Raw genomic sequence first — 18880 nt, 5'->3', positions numbered from 1 at the left:
AGAAAATAATATTAAGACAAAAAGAGTCAAGGAAAGTGAACAATAGTTCTAAAGTCAATCATTTTTATTTAGATATTTGTTTATAAGAATTGTTAAAGAGGTCTGAGGATAAGATGTGAATCAGAAAAGTGTTAGTTATGACCGAATAAGATATGTTGTTGACAATGAAGTGTTAGTAATTTTAATATTATCAGATGGAGCGGATCAAGAGAGATTCAGGATTGAATTTCTTAAACAAATTTATGATCCGCATGTTTAATCATGAAACATGACATTATAAGTCAGCTCATGACAACATGGAAATACCATTTTAGTTCTAGCTTACAAAAGCTGCTTTAAAAGAAACGTAGCCAAGTTTGCCAGCAAGAAAAGAAAGTCAACTAAACAAACAGTGATTTTCAACGGTCCTATTAGTGGTGGCACAATTAACGGCATCAATAACGGTGAAGTTCACTGTACTAATGAAGTAAGTTTTTTTTCCTCATTATTTGATATCTTAGCATCAAGTTTAACAATTATTTTTTTTTAAATCCACCAAAAAAGCCAAGCTCAAGTAGACATAATAATGTACTCAAGCGAAAGGTCGAAGGAGATGAAGAAGATACAGAAGACAAATCAGAGAAGAATATCTTAAACAATGACAATGCAAGTATAGAACACAAAAAATTACTATAAATGGCATATTAACAACGTGTTTATTAGAAATCAAGCTGCTGGTCAGATTGGCTCCCCTATCTCGAAATGCATGAATCAGCCTTTCATCCATACAGGTAAGTCCTGTGGAGTCATCATAATATAAGATATGTCTAAATGCTCATTCTCCATTAGTCCAGAGGCAAACAACATTATCCGATCTGGCAACGGGGTATCTCCAAAACCATACCTTGATCGTGATTTATACAACAAACACATGAAAGCGCGAGCCATCGATACCCAACCAATTCCTCATGCCTTCCATAAATATATTGACGCATACATTGACTCTGTAAATATCAAATACGCGTAACTTTTCAAACAAAGTGTTGTTAACATTTTTAAATTTAGAATAATTTTGCCAAGGCTAAAAAGGAGATAAGATCTCTCTCCTTATTACTATCAATGGAAGAAGAAGGTATCTACCACAACATCAGTAACATGGAATTCCTTGAACAGCTTTTGATTAAAGTGTAAGTTGAATAAATTTTATGCCCCTAGATCAGATAAGCCTATAAATTAACAACAACTCATTCTATTTTATAGACATACATCCTATACATCCCATATTGATTATCAATCTAGTGAGGATACCTTCAACCAACTATTTGTCTGGCCTTACCTTAATACCACTGGGAGGAGCATTGTAACCCATGACTGTAAGTCTAATTTCTTACAAGGACAGCCTGTTTTGGAAAGTATGAATAGACAGCTTAAGGCTTTGAATCTTTTTGTCGACGAGAAGAGTCAAAACAAATCGGATGGCTTGATAAAGCTTTTTGGATTAAAGAACCTAGAACTTGTTTTACTCGAAACTTCTGGCCATTTCACAAACAGCGACAAGGGTAAAATTAAACTGGACCACCATAAAGGAATGTACGGTGTCCTTTCAATGCTTAAATGCGTCGCTGACGATTTCTCGTTCGCGTCTGCTGACAAGTTTAGTTCGGTCAAAGTATTTTTTATTCATACCGCAGGTAATGTATCATTTGTCAGTTATCATGATGAGTTCTAATATTGTTGCATATACATGTAAACAGAAACAGAATTGCATTTGTGGAGTGTGCGATATCAAGATGGGCTTTACGACTTTTGGAGAGAACACTGTTTGGAAATTCGCCCTGATTTTGAAGATAGGGCTATGTTTGTTCCACAATTAATTGAATTTTGCTGGAACGTAAAGGTAATAAGCGTACTTGAATGAATCAGACATGATAAATAACCTCGTAAATAGTATTTGTTGGAAAAGGCGGTGGAAGATATTATAGAAGTAAAGAAAGACCATCAAATAAATAGCGCAAAATATCGATATAATCCTCAAGAATGTATCCAGCTCAGCGCTATCATCAACCCAATAATTTTGAAGTTGACAAAAGAGGATGATAATGAAGGTATGGGAAAGCTTGGCCCAATGTATTCCCCCCCCTCACTATTGATTTTTTCCCTGCATCATTCTTTATATTTCCATTATCGTTGTATTTTTATAAAATAAAAGTGTTGTAGTGGAGTAATCTCTTAATACAAATATTATTTAAATCGCTCATGATACCTCAACAAGCCATAAAAGTAAACAAGTGGACGCACTTGTACTTAATATAAATGAACATGATAGATATAAAGCGTATAAAGTAATTTGTATAATATTATGAAACACAACGTATCTTTATCTAGATTCATTATAGTGTGTAATCGAGTAGTTACCGAGAGAACCTTAAAATACACTAGGTGAAATGGGTTATTTCACTTACATGAAACGTCTAACAAATAAATCATAATATTCCTATCTAATGCCAAAATGATACAAACATTCTAAAACATTAAACAATCATTCATATATAAATACTCTATTTTGAAATACTTTATTCTAGTTTTCTCTTAGCTTTAATACAGATTTGATTTAGCTTTAAGCTAGCTTTACTTTTATAAAATAAACTTTAATCCTAATGGATTCTCATAGACTTTTACTTGTTCCCTTTTATCTATTTGAACTACCTTTTTGTTTATCAGCAACTACCCAGCAAGAAATAACAACAAAAATATTCCACCTGCAACAACTGGGTTAAAAAAAAAATGGATCGAGTCAGATTTGCTGGATTATGAAAGTAACTGTATATTTATAGATGAAGCCTCGTTTCACATCAATTTGAAGCGAAACTTCTCTTGGTCAAGAAAAGGAGCTTGCGCACGAGTAAAAATCCCCCCCAAAAAAAACAAGAGCACCAACACATACTATTCTTGGAACTATATGTGCTCATGGTATTGTAAATATATGTATAAAGAGACCAAGAGTTGTACCTGAACAGGAAGCCAACGCCACTAAAAAAAAAAAAAAAAAAAAAAAAAAATCAGCAGGAGGAGGCACATCTACTGATCACTATTTTAATTTTGTAAAGAGAGTTTTGGATCAACTGGACAAGCATGAACGGTTCAAGGATTACTATCTTGTGATGGATAATGTACCAGTCTATAAAAATAATGATATAAGAAAACTTATTAAAGGTCGTGGATATGGCTGCGTTTATCTACCATCATATTCCCCTAAAATTAACCCCATTGAACAATTTTGGTCTGTTTATAAAAGTAAACTTAAACGAGAAGTATTGCTGGAAGAAGAAATACTCACATTAAGAATCAGAGATGCTTGTAATCAAATTCTTTTCTCAGACCTTGCAGGGTTTTGTAGATATTCTACGCAAAGGTTTGATGATTATTTAAACCGACGTCCATTATAATAAAGGTTTTTATTTTATACGTTAATTTTTTTTTTTTTTATGAAAATGCGCCAATATTTATTTCATACATGTGCTAATCCTTTGTGAAAAAAATGTATTTAAAATTACACCTCCATTCAAGCAAATTGGTTTCTGTCAACACAACCAAAGCTATAGCTATTATGAATCAACTAGCAACAATATGTGCTAATCACACGGGCTTTACCGAACTTCTTTCCTCTCGCTTCTATGTCCAAATGGTCCGCTCCCAACTTGAATACGGTCTAGCCATCAACAAGTTCACCTCATTCTTATACAACAAACTCGAAGATACCCAAAAACAATGCATTCGAAGACTCTTTGGTGGCTCCATTCACTCCTCTGTCCAAGTTATGCTTCACTTAACTCGTCTCCCTTCGATGAAAGAAAGGTCTCATATATTACTAGCTAAATTCCTACTACGCCCCTCTCCTTGCCTGACGATGCTCTTCTTACGAAACTTCTACCTCACATCCGAACCTCGTCAAGCAGATCACAATGGTATATGCTATCTAAAACTCTACTGTGGAAGACCCGTCACTCCGAACTACACTCCTTAGATCACAAACGATTTAGAAAGTTACAAAAATAATTTTTACAAGATAACTTAAATACACGTTGTAGTGCTCGAAATAACTCTACACTCCTCTCTCTTTGCAGACCTACTATATCTATAGATCCTATCCTTTGGTTACCGATGTCCTTTGTTGAACGCAGTCGATGCATACGTTAGCGACTTGGATAGCTCCCAAACGGTTACTCCACATACTGCCCCACTCACCCATCTCAACGCCCCACTCGACGACATACAATCATATGTCTCCAAATGCACCGTCGGTTACAGATGCCTGAAACTATAGAAGATCCCCTGTCCTTCCTTTTAAAATCAACTTCCCACCAAGAAACCTGTCTCATCTCATTCCGTCACCCCTTGGCACATTCGATGGCACTTCATCTGCCTTATCCTTCATGAACTTGACCAGTTACAACATAATAAGCCGATTCTTCCTACCTCACCCAATCCTGGTCAACGTCTTTTAGATTGGCTTCCTCCTTCTCCTACACTACCTGTATAATTTTTACATTACACCTATCACACCCTTCCCTTCCTTTACGTTTTTCCTCTTGCTCCTAAAGAGGTTTTTTCGTTCCTTGTCCCTTTAAACTGATCCGACCTAGACAAATTTAATGTATTTAATAACATCTCGTGCTCAAATGGGGTCATGTATTTTATTGTTTAATCGTATTTAAAATCAGACATTTGTTTTTCCAAATTCGACAATTTTTTTTTCCAAATTCGACATTTATTTTTGAGAGAGCGCAATTCATTTTTTGAAGAACGGCAATTTCCATAAGTTTGGCTATAGCCGCCCCACGTATTAAATAGGTCTTATTTTTTCATTTTTCATTTTTTAATTTTTTCCTTTCTTTTTTTTTTTTTGTCTTAATTTTCAATTAATAATATGAAGCTTACGTCTTTATCTTTATTATCAATTTCAGCACTCTCTGCTTTTGTTAAAGCTGGTCCTTTAGCTGCTTTTGATCAGTTAAGAATATTTGATTCTTCTAAGCCTGAACTTCGTCTTATTCAGTATAGGTAATATATATATATATATATAAAATAGATACGTTTTTTTGTTACTGAAATAAGATGCACTATCTAGTGAAGATTCCCCAGCTAAATGGATGACTGAGTCTGATAAAGAAGCTTTGTTTCGTGCAGGTGTAAAGTACATGGACATTACAGAACATCCTACTACTTCTTCTTCTGTTAACCTTCTTTGGCAACCATGTATACTTTTATAATCAAAATATGTAACTATTAAAAAAAAAACTTATAATATATTATATTATAGATATTCCCACCAAAGCAAAGTATCAAGATGAGATTGCTCCATTTATTGGAAACTTAACAACTGACTTAATGAAAGAAGTGTTGAACGAGTTTACTTCTTTCCGTAATCGTTATTATAAATCCACTTATGGGGCCAAATCTTGTCGTTGGTTGATACAACAAATTCGAGATGTTGCAGAGGGATTTGATCATGTCTCTGTAAAAGAATTTGAACATTCCGTAAAGTTATACACTTTCATATTACATATATTATTATATTCATAGCCTTCTTTTTTATTATTATTGTTGTTGTTAGTGGAATCAATTTTCTATTGTTGCTCGATTTGAAGGCTCAAATAAAGAACTTCAAAACGAAGTTGTTATTGTAGGTGCTCATCAAGATTCTGTTAATATGTGGTTACCTAGTTTTGGTCGCTCACCTGGTGCTGATGTAATACAAAAATAGATACACATAATATACACATACTTATATTATATATATATATATATATGTATATATACATATAGGATGATGGCAGTGGTACTGTTACGATTCTTGAGGCATTCCGCAGCTTAGTTCATAACGGTTTCAAGCCTGAAAGACCCGTTGAATTCCATTGGTATAGTGGTGAAGAAGCCGGCTTATTAGGCAGTCAAGATATTTCAAATGCATATAAACAGGAGGGTAAAAATGTAGTGGCCATGTTGCAAAATGATATGACAGGATATATTGGTGCTAATGGTGAAGTTATTGGTATTGTTACCGATCATGTTGACGAAAAGGTACAATGTACAGTATATCATGAATAGATTCATATATATTAAAGTTTATTATTATTATTATTATTATTATTCTAGTTAACGGATTTCTTAAAGGAATTGGTTGATAATTATGCTGATATTCCTTATGTCCTTACTCAATGTGGTTATGCTTGTAGTGGTAAAGTACAAAAGAATATAAACATGTACATGTGCCCTTTCTTCTAACTGTGTATTTTAGATCATGCTTCATGGCGTAAACTTGGATATCCTTCTGCATTTACTATTGAAAGTGCCTTTGATGATTCTAATCACTATATTCATACTACAGGCGATACAGTTGATAAGCTCTCATTTGATCATATGAAAGAATTTTCAAAGGTTGCCGTTGGGTTTGCTGTTGAATTGTCTCATAAACGTGACTAATGGATAAATAAAAATAAAAAAAAAGGGTTATTTGTATTTTACCTTTGTTTGCAATAAATTCAGGGACAGCAGCAGTAACTTTTTTTTTTTTTTTTTTTTTCTTTTTTAAAAAGAAAAAATTGTCTTCCGAAATTTATGTAATATGTTATTTCATAATGTCAGAAATTAAACCACTTTTGAATCCTCAAGAAGCTATTCAATTATCGAAATTACTTTCATATATATTGCGACATGGCGCTGTTAAAGAAAAATTACAAATCTCTACTGATGGCTACATTGCAGTAAATGATTTGGTAAATCATCTATTTCTGAAACTTTTTTTTTTTTTTTTTTTTTTTTTTTTTTTTTTTTTTTTTTTCTTTTTTTTTTTTTTACTGGTCTATTAAATAGAACAATAGTTAGGACATTCTAAATTTAAAAAAGTGACATTTGAACAGATTCGTTATGTCGTTGATACAAATGATAAAAAACGATACGAACTAAGCGAATTACCACCTACATCTAATAATTGGTTCATAAGAGCAAGTCAGGGACATTCAATAAAATCTATTGACTCAAATGAATTACTCGAAGAAATTACAGATAAGATAGATACATGTGTAATTCATGGTACTAACTTGCAAGCTTGGCAACACATTAAAGAAAAAGGATTATCAAAAATGAATCGTAATCATATTCATTTTGCTGTGGGCTTACCAGGTGATCCTAATGTTAAAAGTGGTATTCGAAAAACAAGTGAGATATTTATTTATATTGATACAGAAAAAGCTAGACAAGGTAGTAAACATGTATGTTTGGTAATAATAGTCTATATTTACTTTTTTTCTTTTTCTTTCCAAGATGGTATTATATTTTATAGATCAAAGAATCACGTTATCTTATCCAATGGTATTGAAGGTATAATTGCACCCAAATATTTTAAAAAGGTGATAGATAAAGAAGGCAAGCAAATCAATTTATAAGAAGAGAGACGATACGTGTTTATACTATAAATATAGATAAAATATACAACAAAAAATAAAATAAAATAAAATAAATATATGTAATAATTATTGATAATGATGATGAGTTCGATAAGATTCTGCTGCTGTTAAAGGATCTTCCAATGTTGGACCACTGCTATTGTTTGTAGGTGTAAGTTGAAGAAGTGGCTGTTGTGAATATATATCTTGTTGATGAATATAATTAGCAGATGTTGGTAATTGCTGCTGTTGCTGTTGCTGTTGCTGTTGCTGCTAATATAATTCAAATGTTAGATTTGTTTTGTATGTAAAAATAAAATAAAATAAAATAAAATCCTACCTTATACGATGCTGATCTTGGCACCATTGGCCTCATATTATTACTGTTATTATAAATATCTACCGCATTCATTGGGCTTGAATTGGTTTTACTATAAGGATTATAATCTGTAGGCGAAGGTACTGGAATAGTTGTAGGTAGATTATTATTATTGTTATTGTTATCAACGTAATAACTCGTTGTATTTGAATAACCATTGACATTAGTTGGTGTTGCGGAAGGCGTATAGTAATATGAGCTACTGTTAGAGACCTTATTAGGTTTCAATGGTAAATCCAATTCACCAGTCTGAGGTAAAGTAGAAGTATGATGATTTGCTATTCGAGTAGCAGGATTATCATGTGTTGAAGTATATATTGGAGCTGTAAACGAAGGAACATTTTGTTGTTGATTAGTATAAATTTGAGAAGGAGTATTTATTCGGGAAGATGGGTTAGATGAATTAGTCATCATACGAGGATATCCAGTATCATTTGTAGTTGTAATTCTTCGATTTGTAGTGTTAGTAATAGCAGCAGTACCTGTTGAATGTCTTTGTGCCGATGACGTCGACACAGTAGCTGTTGCATTTGGTATTACTAAATTATTATCATACATTAAAACATTGGGTTGAGCAGATGGAGTTGTTCGAGTATTATGATAAACAGGCTGTGTAGGAATTCTTAAAGGAACTCTTGTTAAAGGACCGTTATATGTAGGCTGAATAGGATATTGCTGCTGTGATTTTGAAAATAAAAAGAAATTATGTGCAGCGACTGCAGCCGCATGTTGTTGCTGTTGCTGTTGCTGTTGCTGTTGCTGTTGCTGTTGCTGTTGTTGCTGCTGCTGTTGTTGCTGCTGTTGCTGTTGCTGGAAATGCTTATATTGATACCATTGTTGTTGAGAATTATTAACTGATAAAGCCATTGTTTCCATTAACTTTTGTCGTTGTAATTCAATAGGTACATTTAATAATTGATTTCTAAAGCCAAATAGTGCAGTTCTCCATCTTTCATATTCTTCTTTTTGAACTGATAATCTAAATTTTAAAACATCCAAGAATTCCAATTCCATAATATTCAAGTCAGTTACTTTCATTCCAGATACTTCTGACCAAGTTTTATTTGTATATGTGTTATCATCCAAAAATTTATTAGCTAATATAAAATGAATTAAAATGAATGATATCTACACGTAATATATGTATACACTCTACAGTTAAAGTACCTAACATTAATGCCACTGTAAACAGTCTATATTCAGATCCATCTGCGCCTTGAATATTTGGATTGTTTTGTAATAGCATGGCTATATATTTTAATGATAACAAAATAACAGATTCTGAAAGCTGTGTTGCACTTAAAATCTATATTTATGTTAATAGAATTGTATATTATAAAAAATTATATATATTATCCTACTTTACCTGGCGACAATACTTCTTAAAAGCTGAACTTGTCATATTTGCCAAATCAGCAGTTACTCGAGTCTGTTCAAGACTTGTATTATTATTATGTGTCATTGTATTTGTTTTCGAATTTGAATGTAATTCCATAACAGATTGTCTTCTAGCATGCCACATTAAATAGACCATTGTAGATGAAAATTCAGCTATTTCTGTAAGACTTAAAATAATATTTGGTTTAGCATCTGTTGCATTTGGTAAAGGCTCCTTTTGTGGTCGTATAACATGAAGTGGAGATTGTAATCTTGCTTGCTGAAAATGTTGGTGCTTTTGTTGTTGTTGCTGTTGTTGTTGCTGCTGCTGTTGTTGTTGTTGTTGTTGTTGCAGTAAATAGACAGTATTGTCTATTACTGGATACTGTTGAGGATACATTTAATACGAAAAAAAAAGTTGTAAATCAAAAAAAATATATATATTTATATACGTTTTTATGAATACATTAAAAATGCAATGAAGCTAGATGATCTTCGTAAAAATATCAGTGTTGAATTAACTATAAATACATGTAAAATGTATAAAAAAAACATAAAATTACTGAGTTTATGTGCTGACCCAAATAGCGGATTTCAAAATTTAACCAGCAGATTTTCAGTGAGTGTACTAAAAATATCCAATCAGCGGATCCCTGATATCCAAAATAATAAACTTAATTGCCAAAAAGCGTATCTCACTGTTTTTACACTTTGAATTTAGATATTGTTAGTTCTTTTCTAGACGAGTCAAAAATAAAATTCAGATGTTGTGCTTATCTTTTATTGGACGATGTGGGATATCAATGTATTAGCTCCAAAGAAAGTAATAGAAATTCTAGACAAAGACATCCTGTAAAGGCAAAACAAAAACCGTGTTTGATTTTCCCTTTCCTTGCCATATTTATCATGCTAGTAACTGCATTCACATCTCTTTACCAAACTCCTTTTTTTTTTCTTTTTTCAATTTCTATAAGTAAGAGTATACAATAACAAGTTAAACAACATAAGCATATTCGTGTATATCACTTACTTTACCACTTGAACAGGCTACAGCTACTGTTGTCTTTCGTTTATATAATATACATATATATCTTGATCAGTTGAATCTCGTCTATATAGTTTGCTGTTATAAGTACGTTTTTGTATAGTGATCATATTCCTTTTGCAGTCTACATACCTTATACCTAATAAATCATTAGAGTGGTATTTTATCAGTATCATGATCTTACCAGTTACAGACGCCAGTAAGTTTATTATCACTCTTTTTCGCAGACTCATATACATTCATGAATCATACTTTCAAAGAGTATATTTGTACTAGTATAAATAACGCTTTTGATACAAAGTTAATAACGTCAGTAGATTTTTTATAGGGTTTACCATTAGAAATTCTTGTAACATATTCCTGGGTCTATTAGTTATATCTATTTTTATGTGCAGTCTTATGTATTAACAAAAAGTAGTATATAAAAATATTTATAACCAAATATATAACAGTCCATTTATATAGATATTCTATAGAGCTAGCTTTTACTTTACCTGAATTTACTACACCTACCGTATTTCAGTGATTACAATCATCTTTCTTTTCTTTAACAAGTATATCCAACATATCTTTTAAAATTTCCTCCTCTCTTTCCTTTATCACTTTGCTTCTAATTAAATTATGATTTTTATCAACTTTTGCTGCGTCATATTCAAGGCTATCGGCACTTTTTGAGTTGCTTTCTCAGTTTAAGAAGTCAAATCAGTATGTCATTAGTTTATGAACACGATTATTAACGCCTTCAATAACCTTTTTTTTTTTGAATCTTTTATCAGTGGAAGATACTATATAAACTCCCAGACATATTTGACTATTTAATCAAAGTGGGGTTCATTTGTTTATTGTAAGCCCTTTCAAGTTGCCAAACATGCATTAATTATGAATACTATATCAGCTCTTTAATTAGTCTTTCATCAAATTATCTTTTTCATGTTCCTTTACAATTATGAATATAAATGTTATAATCAATCTAAATTAAATATATTTATTCATTTACAATCATAATATTGCCTTCAGCATTCATTTTCATCAAGTAGTTTTCTAATATCTACAGTTAAACTTATGTAAATATTACTTAGTATCGTCTAGCAACCTTGGGTCTTATTTTCTTCTACGAATAAATCATTTTTGTTTAAGATATTATTCAGAATTATCAGAATCAAAAATGAGAGATAAGGAAAGATGATATCCACTTAATGATATATCAACTATTTTTTATTATTACTCCAGTTGAGAGAAATCACTTGTCTTTAATTTTTTTTTCAAGGATCAAACGTTCTCCTCTCCTTGGGATTTTAGTTTTACAGCTATTAATGAATGAAAATATATTATATACACTATTAAGAAGGCTTCGAATTTAATCTTAATATCGAAATAAGAAATACAGCTTGAATAACCAAATTTTTTTAATCACATTTCGCTACCAGTAAAAAGAAAAGTAAAGAAAAGTGTGTATTAAGGGGGAAAAAACAAAATTGGTCAATTATAAGTACTTGCTTTTGAATTTGATGTTAAAGATAGAAATGTATATGCATATATTTGCTAAAGTGCAACATATTAGATATATAAAAAAAAATCCTTATATTGGTATATTTATTCTTACGTTTTTGTGTTATATGTTCAACTTCTTGTACTTGAAGATTTTACTATCCCCGTAATATTAAACATGTTCTGATATCAAATAATAAGCCAATAATCATTAAAATAAGGTAATCAGTGTTAATTGCTCCTCTCCCACTCATTAAACGTACCTGGACAAACAATATAAAAGAAGAGATTTCAGTTTATTTATATACTTCTTCTTGATCTACACATTTAAGGTCATTAGCAATAATAGATATGGTTCAATCACAACTAAATACTTTTATAATGGCTCTCTGATCTAAGACATTCCTATGTAAATACTCATCATGTGAAAAATTATAAATAAAGTAATTGATTCTTAAAACAGAGTTTTATAAATCAAACCACTAAAGAGCTAATTAGTAAAACTATATAAAACCAATATACGCATTTCTTAGTAACTTTAAGTTGAGGTTTATTAACATCAAACTATTAAAAGCAGTATAATTTCTTAATATAAAGAGTCATTAGCCGTCCAAGTTTAACCGATTGAATGGATTTATATATAATTATACATATACATATAAAACTCTTTATGAAGAGATATTTCATATACCTATAAAAAAATTTAAAAGAGCAATTAAAATAAGTACAAGTAGTAGTAGTAGCTTCATACTCAGTTGGATTTATTTCATTATATTCTATTACATTGTTTAAATAATATAGTGATATAGAATACTTTTCTTTCTAACCAAGTTAATCAGGAATGAATGCAAACATAATACTAGTTAACGTACAGTGAACAAGCGAATTATATCATTTTGAAAAATATAGCTTGTTTGCAAATATCCTTACTCTAAAGCGAGAAATCCTCTTTAGTTTGAATATACTATTGTATTTGATGCTATATATGTATACATATATGTATTTTATAACAATTAGTTAGAATCCCTTTTAACTCTTTTTTATAATTATCATTTTCATCATGTTTATAGCTTATTATCTTTCTTTTATACATTTACATTATTTTAGTTAAAAGAGAGAGAAAGATAAAGAAAAGAAGTTGGTACATTAAAGACTTTGAGAGATTTGTAAAAGATTAAAATGGGCCTGCTGCTCCACTTGTGTCCAATATGTATCTTGCTAATAATTTGTATCTTTCCATTCACTAAAGGATTTTATTAGTCAATAAAATGAGAACCCTATTTTTCAGCCACTACGAAGAGGTAATAAATATTGTAATATATGATGTGTATGCAGGATAATATCTAATTTAATTTTTTTTTCTTTTTTTTTTTTAAAAAAAAAAAAAAAAAATCGGCGTGTGACACAGATAAAGAAACATAAAATCACAAAAGAATTTTGTTCTTCACTTTTATATATTTAATTGAATTATCCAAGATAATTTTTCTTGTTTTCTGTTTTCGTTTCTCGAATATAATATTATTTTTGTTATAAAGAAAACCAGTCATAGATAAAAGCTATAGATTCCGTAAAAAGTAAAAAGTAAAAAGAAAAAAAAAATAAAAAAAACTGAAATCTCAAAAGGGATTAGCAAATCACATAATGATCATTCATTATGAATTCATTTGCCTCTTTTTATATATATCAAAATGTCAAGCAGAAATAGTAAATCAATTTGTTCACCAAAAGAACCAGAGTCTACAATCATTTACTTATCTTGGAGATACACCCTACCAAAATCAAACATCGAAATCGCCTATTATCACCACTGCACTCCGTGTTCAAAGAGATATTGCAATAAATATCACAATTGATCAGCTTATATGGCCATCTTTAGAATTAAATACAGCCTTTTTTGGTAAAGATTATTCTGTACAACGATTATCTAAAGTTAACAATGTACTTCAAATGGGATACAACCGGCTAGTATTAGATATTTATTGGGAACCTACTCAACAGGAATGGCAATTATGTCCTTTTAGTCTAAAGGATATCAATACCACAATTGTAGATGTATTCTTACCGAATAATTATGTATGTTCTTCTAAATATAAGTTTAGAAACTTTTTAGAATCGATCAACAACTATCTTATCTCTACAGAAGTTGTAACAAACTCCAAAAAAACTAATTTACTCTTTCTTATTCTCAATCTACATGACCTTGGCACTACAACAATAAACGTTAATAATACTGCTGAATCTTCTACTAGCGTCGAAATGAGTGACTCTAACTTGGGTCAAATTATTCAGAATTCTATTTCATCTTATACTTCTTCCTCCTCCTCTAAATCCCCTAGAATCTATACACCTTTAAACTTATCCAATTATCATGCTAATTTATATGCCTCATTTAATCGAGATAATCCTCCATCTTATTCACAACAATTCAGTAATATTAGTAACATTTGGCCCGAATGGCTTTATTTGATTGAGCAAAAGGTTCAGCTATTAGTAGGATTTGGTACTATATCACCTGGTCCGACTTCTTTTCGTATTACTTCAATGGATTATGACACTATTTTTGATGCTCAAGCCATAAATGGATTTATGAATACGACAATTGAAACGCAATGTCCTAGTAATACATCATGGGCTTTTATTAACGATCATAAAATACCGTTTACATATACATCTGCTCTTAATGTTGTAAGAAATTGCATATTATATATGTATATTTGTATATATATATCCTATTTTCATTCTAAATACATGTCTATATTGTTGTTAGACTCAGTGTAACTATTCACCTTATTTTACTCATTCCAATTATTCAGATAACCATTCTCTTTATTCAACATATGATAACAGTTCTCATTTGGCTGATAATATTCTTTCAACTATTTGGTCCTGGGATGTGAATGAGCCGAGGGATATTCCACATTTACGTTGTGCTGCAATGTCAAAAGAGAACGGGCGTTGGAAAGCCACAAATTGTGTAGATCAATATAGAGTAGCTTGTCGTAAATTACGTGAGCTTGATACATGGATTTTAACCCAACATACATATAATTATGAACGATCACTTACTGCCTGTCCTGAAGATTATGTCTTTGACGTACCTCGTATACCTCGTCAAAATACCATTCTAAAGCGAATTATTGATTATTCAAATATAACAGAAGATAGAGTATGGATCAATTTAAATTTGCCTTATAATATAGATAATTGTTGGGTCGTTGGTAGATATGGTACTTGTTGGTGGTTTAATGATGTAAGTTGGGATATGCTATGATTTTATTTATTATCCTTCTAAATCAATTTTATTCAATTAGAATGCTCAAGAATTCATTGGCCTCATCAGAACTTCCATCATAGGAGGTGTTATTATTTTAATTTTTGTAAGTATCTTTGCTTGGATAAAATGCGCTAGAATGTGGAGAAATAGAAATTCAAGATCACGTAAAGCAATGGTAAAGGCTATGCTTGCAAAGAGAGAATATGTTACAGTTCCTGTAAGTTGGTTTAGTTAGCTTTATTTTATTTTATTTTTTTTATCATTATTATTACATATAGCTTATATGATGATACTAGGCATAATTATGTACTATATAAATAGAACTTTAGACTAGAAAAAAAAAAGAAAAATTACAATACTATTACACTAATTAACAACTATTACAAGACTTTACGATCGATTTTTTTTTCTTTTAATAATATTCAATATTGTATATATAAGATCTTTATTTAATAAAAAAAAAAAAAAAAGGTTTAACTAAAATTTACATGTACACTATTTTATTATAACAAAAACTTTAAATGATAAAAGATAAAAGAATTAAGGACAATGATACAGTAAAATGCATATTTTAATAGCCATTACTAACACTATTTACTTTTTTTTTTTTTTTATGACCTAAAATACGCCCATAACTCTCATTTTAACTGTTTGATTTAACATTTTCCCTTTCTTTCCTTTTTTTTTTCCATAGCGATCTAACCAGGGCAAAACAGCATATATAAATGCTATGTGCTCATTGGTCATTTTTTAATTTTTTTAAATAAAATTCTTCTTAATCGTATCCCTGTTTGAAACCCAAACATAGACGTCATCAATTATATCCAGGTGATCTATCGTAGGTCACACAATTTCAATTAGTTATATTACGTGGCCTCAGATTTTTTTTTCTTTTTCTCTTTAGACATTGTAGTTGGCAAAACATCGATATGTCCTCTCTGTTCATTTTTCAACAATTTGGGCATGAAGACTATAGACCCCCCTGCTAAGTTTTGAATTGCTCCACTGAAGCAGATAGAAAGAATGTATTCTGCTTTTCTTTTTGCATTTTACAAACTTTTGTATATCTGTTGACTTTGGACATTACAAAATGACGATGCTTGAAGAAAGCCTAACCTTTGCTTCAACATCGCAGGGAGTTTTGTTATAATAGGAGACATCGATATGTCCTCTCTGTTCATTTTTCAACAATTTGGGCATGAAGACTATTGACCCCCCTGCTAAGTTTTGAATTGCTCCACTGAAATATCTATAGAAAGAATGTATTTTGCCTTTCTTTTTGCATTTTACAAACTTTTGTATAGCTATTGACTTTGGACATTACAAAATGACGATGCTTAAAGAAAGCCTAACCTTTGCTTCAACATCGCAGGGAGTCTTCTTAAACTCTTTGTCAATCAGATATTTTATGCAGGTAAAACCTATTTCTACATGACTATTTCTAATACTATTTTAGTATCTTTATGAAATGTATCGGTGTCAAGCCAATAATGTCCCAAAGTTCTTTTTCCTATGAACTTACTTTTTTCAAGACGTGCAGATCAATAAATTCGTTCTTTATTTTGCTACTCAAGACCGTTGTAAATAGTGGGACTAGCAAAGAAATTAATTTAGCAATAATGTATTCTCTGTTTATTATCATTTATTCATTCGTCATCAACAAATAAAGGATGTTTCCAATAAATAAAATTAAATATTGTTTGTATTTTCTGTAAAATGCTTGTCATTATTGTTTCTTATATATGTATATATAGCAGCTTCATAGACAGCTTCAAGAGTATTATTATTGGTAGTTTTCATACAATTGTGTTGTGCCATAATGTTAATAACAAATGTTTTTTTTAAAGTACTTGTTTTAATTCATGACCTTAATATTCATTCATATCTTACGCTTGTTTAATTCCATAACAATTCATTTGATAATTCACACACAACTCGAAATTAGCATAGAACCATTCGAACCGCCCCCCCAAAAAAATAGATATACGCAGCAGATTGTATAGGATTTAATGGAGGCAACGATTTATTTATATTGGTAATGCTGATGAACATAATAGTCATCGAGGAACAGATAAATAAAAAGTTAAAGGTTTGGATTATATACCTTTTTTTTTTCTCCATTTTACATTTGATTACTTTGCCATAGGAGTAAATTGTTGTTTTTCTCTTTTTATTTTATTATTTCATTTCTTTTATCAAGTTAAGAATTCCTTGGCGATATTCAAATATCTGAGGTATCTTAGCAACAAAGTCAATTAATTTGGAGCATGTTGAGGGACAAGGAACAACAAAATGAGTTCTTTTGACATAATAGTCATCAAAGTAAGTTAATGATTCAAAATATAATACCATGTCTAATTTAAATATGTTAGCTATTAGCTATTCAATCTTAAAAAGTAAAAAGATAAAATAAAACACCTACCAAAATATCTGACATAATATTGGCATGGTGTTTCAACACCTTCGGCCTTTTGTATTTTCAATAACTTGAGGAACTGTTCAACGAGCTTCTTTTCATCATCCATTTCTTTTTTATCAGTGCTGTTAAAATTAATTCCCCCAGAAAGCTCCACAAACATAGGCGTCACCATCTTATTTCCTACTACAAATACAACGCCATCCCGCTTTATATTGCCTGTCGCACTTGCATTTTTCACAACCCTATAATATTCTGTAAGGTATATAAAAAAGAAAGGTATTCTACAACACTTACCATTGCATATCGAGTATGTCATTTCTTGATACAAATAAGTTGTGCAAGATGGGTATAGTAGTCAAAAAGCCTGCATTTCTTTCTAATTGCTTTTGAAGTAATGGGTTGCGTGGACTATCAATCATGTTTAAACTACACGTTTAACATTAGCTGCTAGTATATTTAACCTATAAATATCAAAATTGTTCAACTTACAAATGGGTACACAAGGTATCAGTAAAATTTAAATCGGCATGAATGATTGGATCGAAAGTATCAATCACTTCTGCAATGTACAATTTGATTGTTTTCCTTAATAGTCTTGTGCTTGGTTCGCAAACATTTATTTTATTTTGTAAGGATGCAAAGGCATCAGATGGTTTTTTTTGTGGGTAAATCAGTAGCCTCAGCTAATTGAAGTATTTCTTTATTCATGCATTTTTTGTTGGTGTTAATGTAAATTATTTTTTCATTAACACTATGGCGGAAATTATGGTAAATGAGGAAAAATTGGTAGAAAAGCTACCAATTTTTTTTTTTGAACCAGCCAACCACATTTAAGGAAGGATGCATCCCAGATGGCTAGCAATGTTGAGATGTTTTTTAGATCCCTAGAATTAAGCCTAAAAGCAACTAGGTGAATAGTAAAAGGTATATAGATTATTTTTATATGTTTGGGTGTCTTTTTATTCCCTTCATTTAAGCCATGAACTTCATTTTAGAATAATGATTTTTAATTTTTTACGGAAAAAAAAAAAAAAAAATTGGCAACAGCTACCAAATTGGTATTTTAGCTACCATATTTCAGCGCTTGAATTTCTGTCAGAGCCAAAACGGGCTTCTAATTTTTTAATTGAATTTTTTTTCTTTTCAACAAGCAAGCTTTGAGCTGGTTTTTTTTATTTTATTTGGAGCATAATAATTTAAATTAAAGAAATGTTACCAACTGTTATGCGAAGATTAATGTCGAAAACAAAGTACGGGGATATAACATAAAACTGGTTATCAACTCCAGGGTATTGTACAAGACCAGCTTACCTATCGATGTCATAAACACTGATAACAGCGTATTTTGGGTATATAATAGAAGTATTGCCAGTTTGTTCTTCTATTGGCTTGCTTCGCTTTACTAGAGGGACAGATGAGTCATGCGAAGCTGTGGTATGTCGACTCATGACTTCAATGAACGCGAGAAATTGTA

General features: G+C 30.8%; 6 protein-coding genes across 6 annotated transcripts; 4 read left to right on the top strand and 2 right to left on the bottom strand.

Moving 5' to 3' along the window:
- Positions 1 to 352: 352 nt before the first annotated feature.
- Positions 353 to 2229, top strand: BX663DRAFT_157307 (uncharacterized protein). The gene is made up of 8 exons (XM_051521625.1): positions 353 to 466; positions 544 to 645; positions 703 to 770; positions 829 to 985; positions 1045 to 1166; positions 1240 to 1670; positions 1734 to 1876; positions 1928 to 2229. The coding sequence occupies exons 3-8, from the start codon at positions 742 to 744 to the stop codon at positions 2183 to 2185; spliced, it is 1140 nt and encodes a 379-aa protein (XP_051380434.1). The 5' UTR covers positions 353 to 466; positions 544 to 645; positions 703 to 741; the 3' UTR covers positions 2186 to 2229.
- Positions 2230 to 4867: 2638 nt separating this feature from the next.
- BX663DRAFT_544900 (uncharacterized protein) lies at positions 4868 to 6546 on the top strand. The gene is made up of 7 exons (XM_051530912.1): positions 4868 to 5040; positions 5108 to 5235; positions 5300 to 5517; positions 5594 to 5728; positions 5806 to 6060; positions 6136 to 6217; positions 6278 to 6546. Exons 1-7 carry the CDS (start codon positions 4907 to 4909, stop codon positions 6460 to 6462), a joined length of 1137 nt encoding a protein of 378 aa, XP_051380433.1. The 5' UTR covers positions 4868 to 4906; the 3' UTR covers positions 6463 to 6546.
- A 23-nt stretch (positions 6547 to 6569) lies between these two features.
- On the top strand, positions 6570 to 7692 carry BX663DRAFT_476886 (phosphotransferase KptA/Tpt1). Its single transcript, XM_051524275.1, has 3 exons — positions 6570 to 6755; positions 6861 to 7239; positions 7303 to 7692. Exons 1-3 carry the CDS (start codon positions 6618 to 6620, stop codon positions 7422 to 7424), a joined length of 639 nt encoding a protein of 212 aa, XP_051380432.1. The 5' UTR covers positions 6570 to 6617; the 3' UTR covers positions 7425 to 7692.
- BX663DRAFT_157237 (cyclin-domain-containing protein) lies at positions 7468 to 9457 on the bottom strand. The gene is made up of 4 exons (XM_051521623.1): positions 9170 to 9457; positions 8971 to 9091; positions 7765 to 8900; positions 7468 to 7697 (listed from the first exon to the last, which is right to left on the bottom strand). The coding sequence occupies exons 1-4, from the start codon at positions 9335 to 9337 to the stop codon at positions 7512 to 7514; spliced, it is 1611 nt and encodes a 536-aa protein (XP_051380431.1). The 5' UTR covers positions 9338 to 9457; the 3' UTR covers positions 7468 to 7511.
- Positions 9458 to 13142: 3685 nt separating this feature from the next.
- On the top strand, positions 13143 to 15428 carry BX663DRAFT_544897 (uncharacterized protein). The gene is made up of 4 exons (XM_051530911.1): positions 13143 to 13287; positions 13337 to 14398; positions 14481 to 14963; positions 15025 to 15428. The coding sequence occupies exons 2-4, from the start codon at positions 13355 to 13357 to the stop codon at positions 15220 to 15222; spliced, it is 1725 nt and encodes a 574-aa protein (XP_051380430.1). The 5' UTR covers positions 13143 to 13287; positions 13337 to 13354; the 3' UTR covers positions 15223 to 15428.
- A 1737-nt stretch (positions 15429 to 17165) lies between these two features.
- Positions 17166 to 17957, bottom strand: BX663DRAFT_439459 (uncharacterized protein; the record flags this gene model as incomplete). The annotated part of the gene is made up of 4 exons (XM_051523334.1): positions 17166 to 17366; positions 17492 to 17648; positions 17701 to 17814; positions 17896 to 17957. Coding segments are annotated over 4 exons (534 nt in total), but the record flags the coding sequence as incomplete, so codon positions are not given.
- Between the last annotated feature and the right edge of the window lie 923 nt (positions 17958 to 18880).

This window comes from Cokeromyces recurvatus (assembly GCF_025118155.1).
Source record: "Cokeromyces recurvatus strain NRRL 2243 chromosome Unknown BX663scaffold_23, whole genome shotgun sequence".
In the NCBI taxonomy this organism is placed as follows: Eukaryota; Fungi; Mucoromycota; class Mucoromycetes; order Mucorales; family Mucoraceae; genus Cokeromyces; species Cokeromyces recurvatus.
This window is presented reverse-complemented; position numbering and strand designations above follow the sequence as displayed.

Bases quoted from the DNA above. Each gene is read 5' to 3' on its own strand.
- BX663DRAFT_476886 (XM_051524275.1), top strand. From the start codon at position 6,618: ATGTCAGAAATTAAACCACTTTTGAATCCTCAAGAAGCTATTCAATTA. The intron at 6,756-6,860 runs GTAAATCATCTA...ATAGAACAATAG, and splicing joins ACATTGCAGTAAATGATTTG to TTAGGACATTCTAAATTTAA. The intron at 7,240-7,302 runs GTAGTAAACATG...TTTCTTTCCAAG, and splicing joins TACAGAAAAAGCTAGACAAG to ATGGTATTATATTTTATAGA.
- BX663DRAFT_157237 (XM_051521623.1), bottom strand. From the start codon at position 9,337: ATGGTCTATTTAATGTGGCATGCTAGAAGACAATCTGTTATGGAATTA. The intron at 9,092-9,169 runs GTAAAGTAGGAT...AGTGCAACACAG, and splicing joins TTAAGAAGTATTGTCGCCAG to CTTTCAGAATCTGTTATTTT. The intron at 8,901-8,970 runs GTACTTTAACTG...ATTTTATATTAG, and splicing joins TACAGTGGCATTAATGTTAG to CTAATAAATTTTTGGATGAT.
- BX663DRAFT_157307 (XM_051521625.1), top strand. From the start codon at position 742: ATGCATGAATCAGCCTTTCATCCATACAG. The intron at 986-1,044 runs GTAAATATCAAA...TTTTAAATTTAG, and splicing joins TTGACGCATACATTGACTCT to AATAATTTTGCCAAGGCTAA. The intron at 1,671-1,733 runs GTAATGTATCAT...ACATGTAAACAG, and splicing joins ATTTTTTATTCATACCGCAG to AAACAGAATTGCATTTGTGG.
- BX663DRAFT_544900 (XM_051530912.1), top strand. From the start codon at position 4,907: ATGAAGCTTACGTCTTTATCTTTATTATCAATTTCAGCACTCTCTGCT. The intron at 5,518-5,593 runs GTAAAGTTATAC...TGTTGTTGTTAG, and splicing joins TAAAAGAATTTGAACATTCC to TGGAATCAATTTTCTATTGT. The intron at 6,218-6,277 runs GTAAAGTACAAA...TGTGTATTTTAG, and splicing joins ATGTGGTTATGCTTGTAGTG to ATCATGCTTCATGGCGTAAA.
- BX663DRAFT_544897 (XM_051530911.1), top strand. From the start codon at position 13,355: ATGATCATTCATTATGAATTCATTTGCCTCTTTTTATATATATCAAAA. The intron at 14,399-14,480 runs GTAAGAAATTGC...TATTGTTGTTAG, and splicing joins ATACATCTGCTCTTAATGTT to ACTCAGTGTAACTATTCACC. The intron at 14,964-15,024 runs GTAAGTTGGGAT...TTATTCAATTAG, and splicing joins CTTGTTGGTGGTTTAATGAT to AATGCTCAAGAATTCATTGG.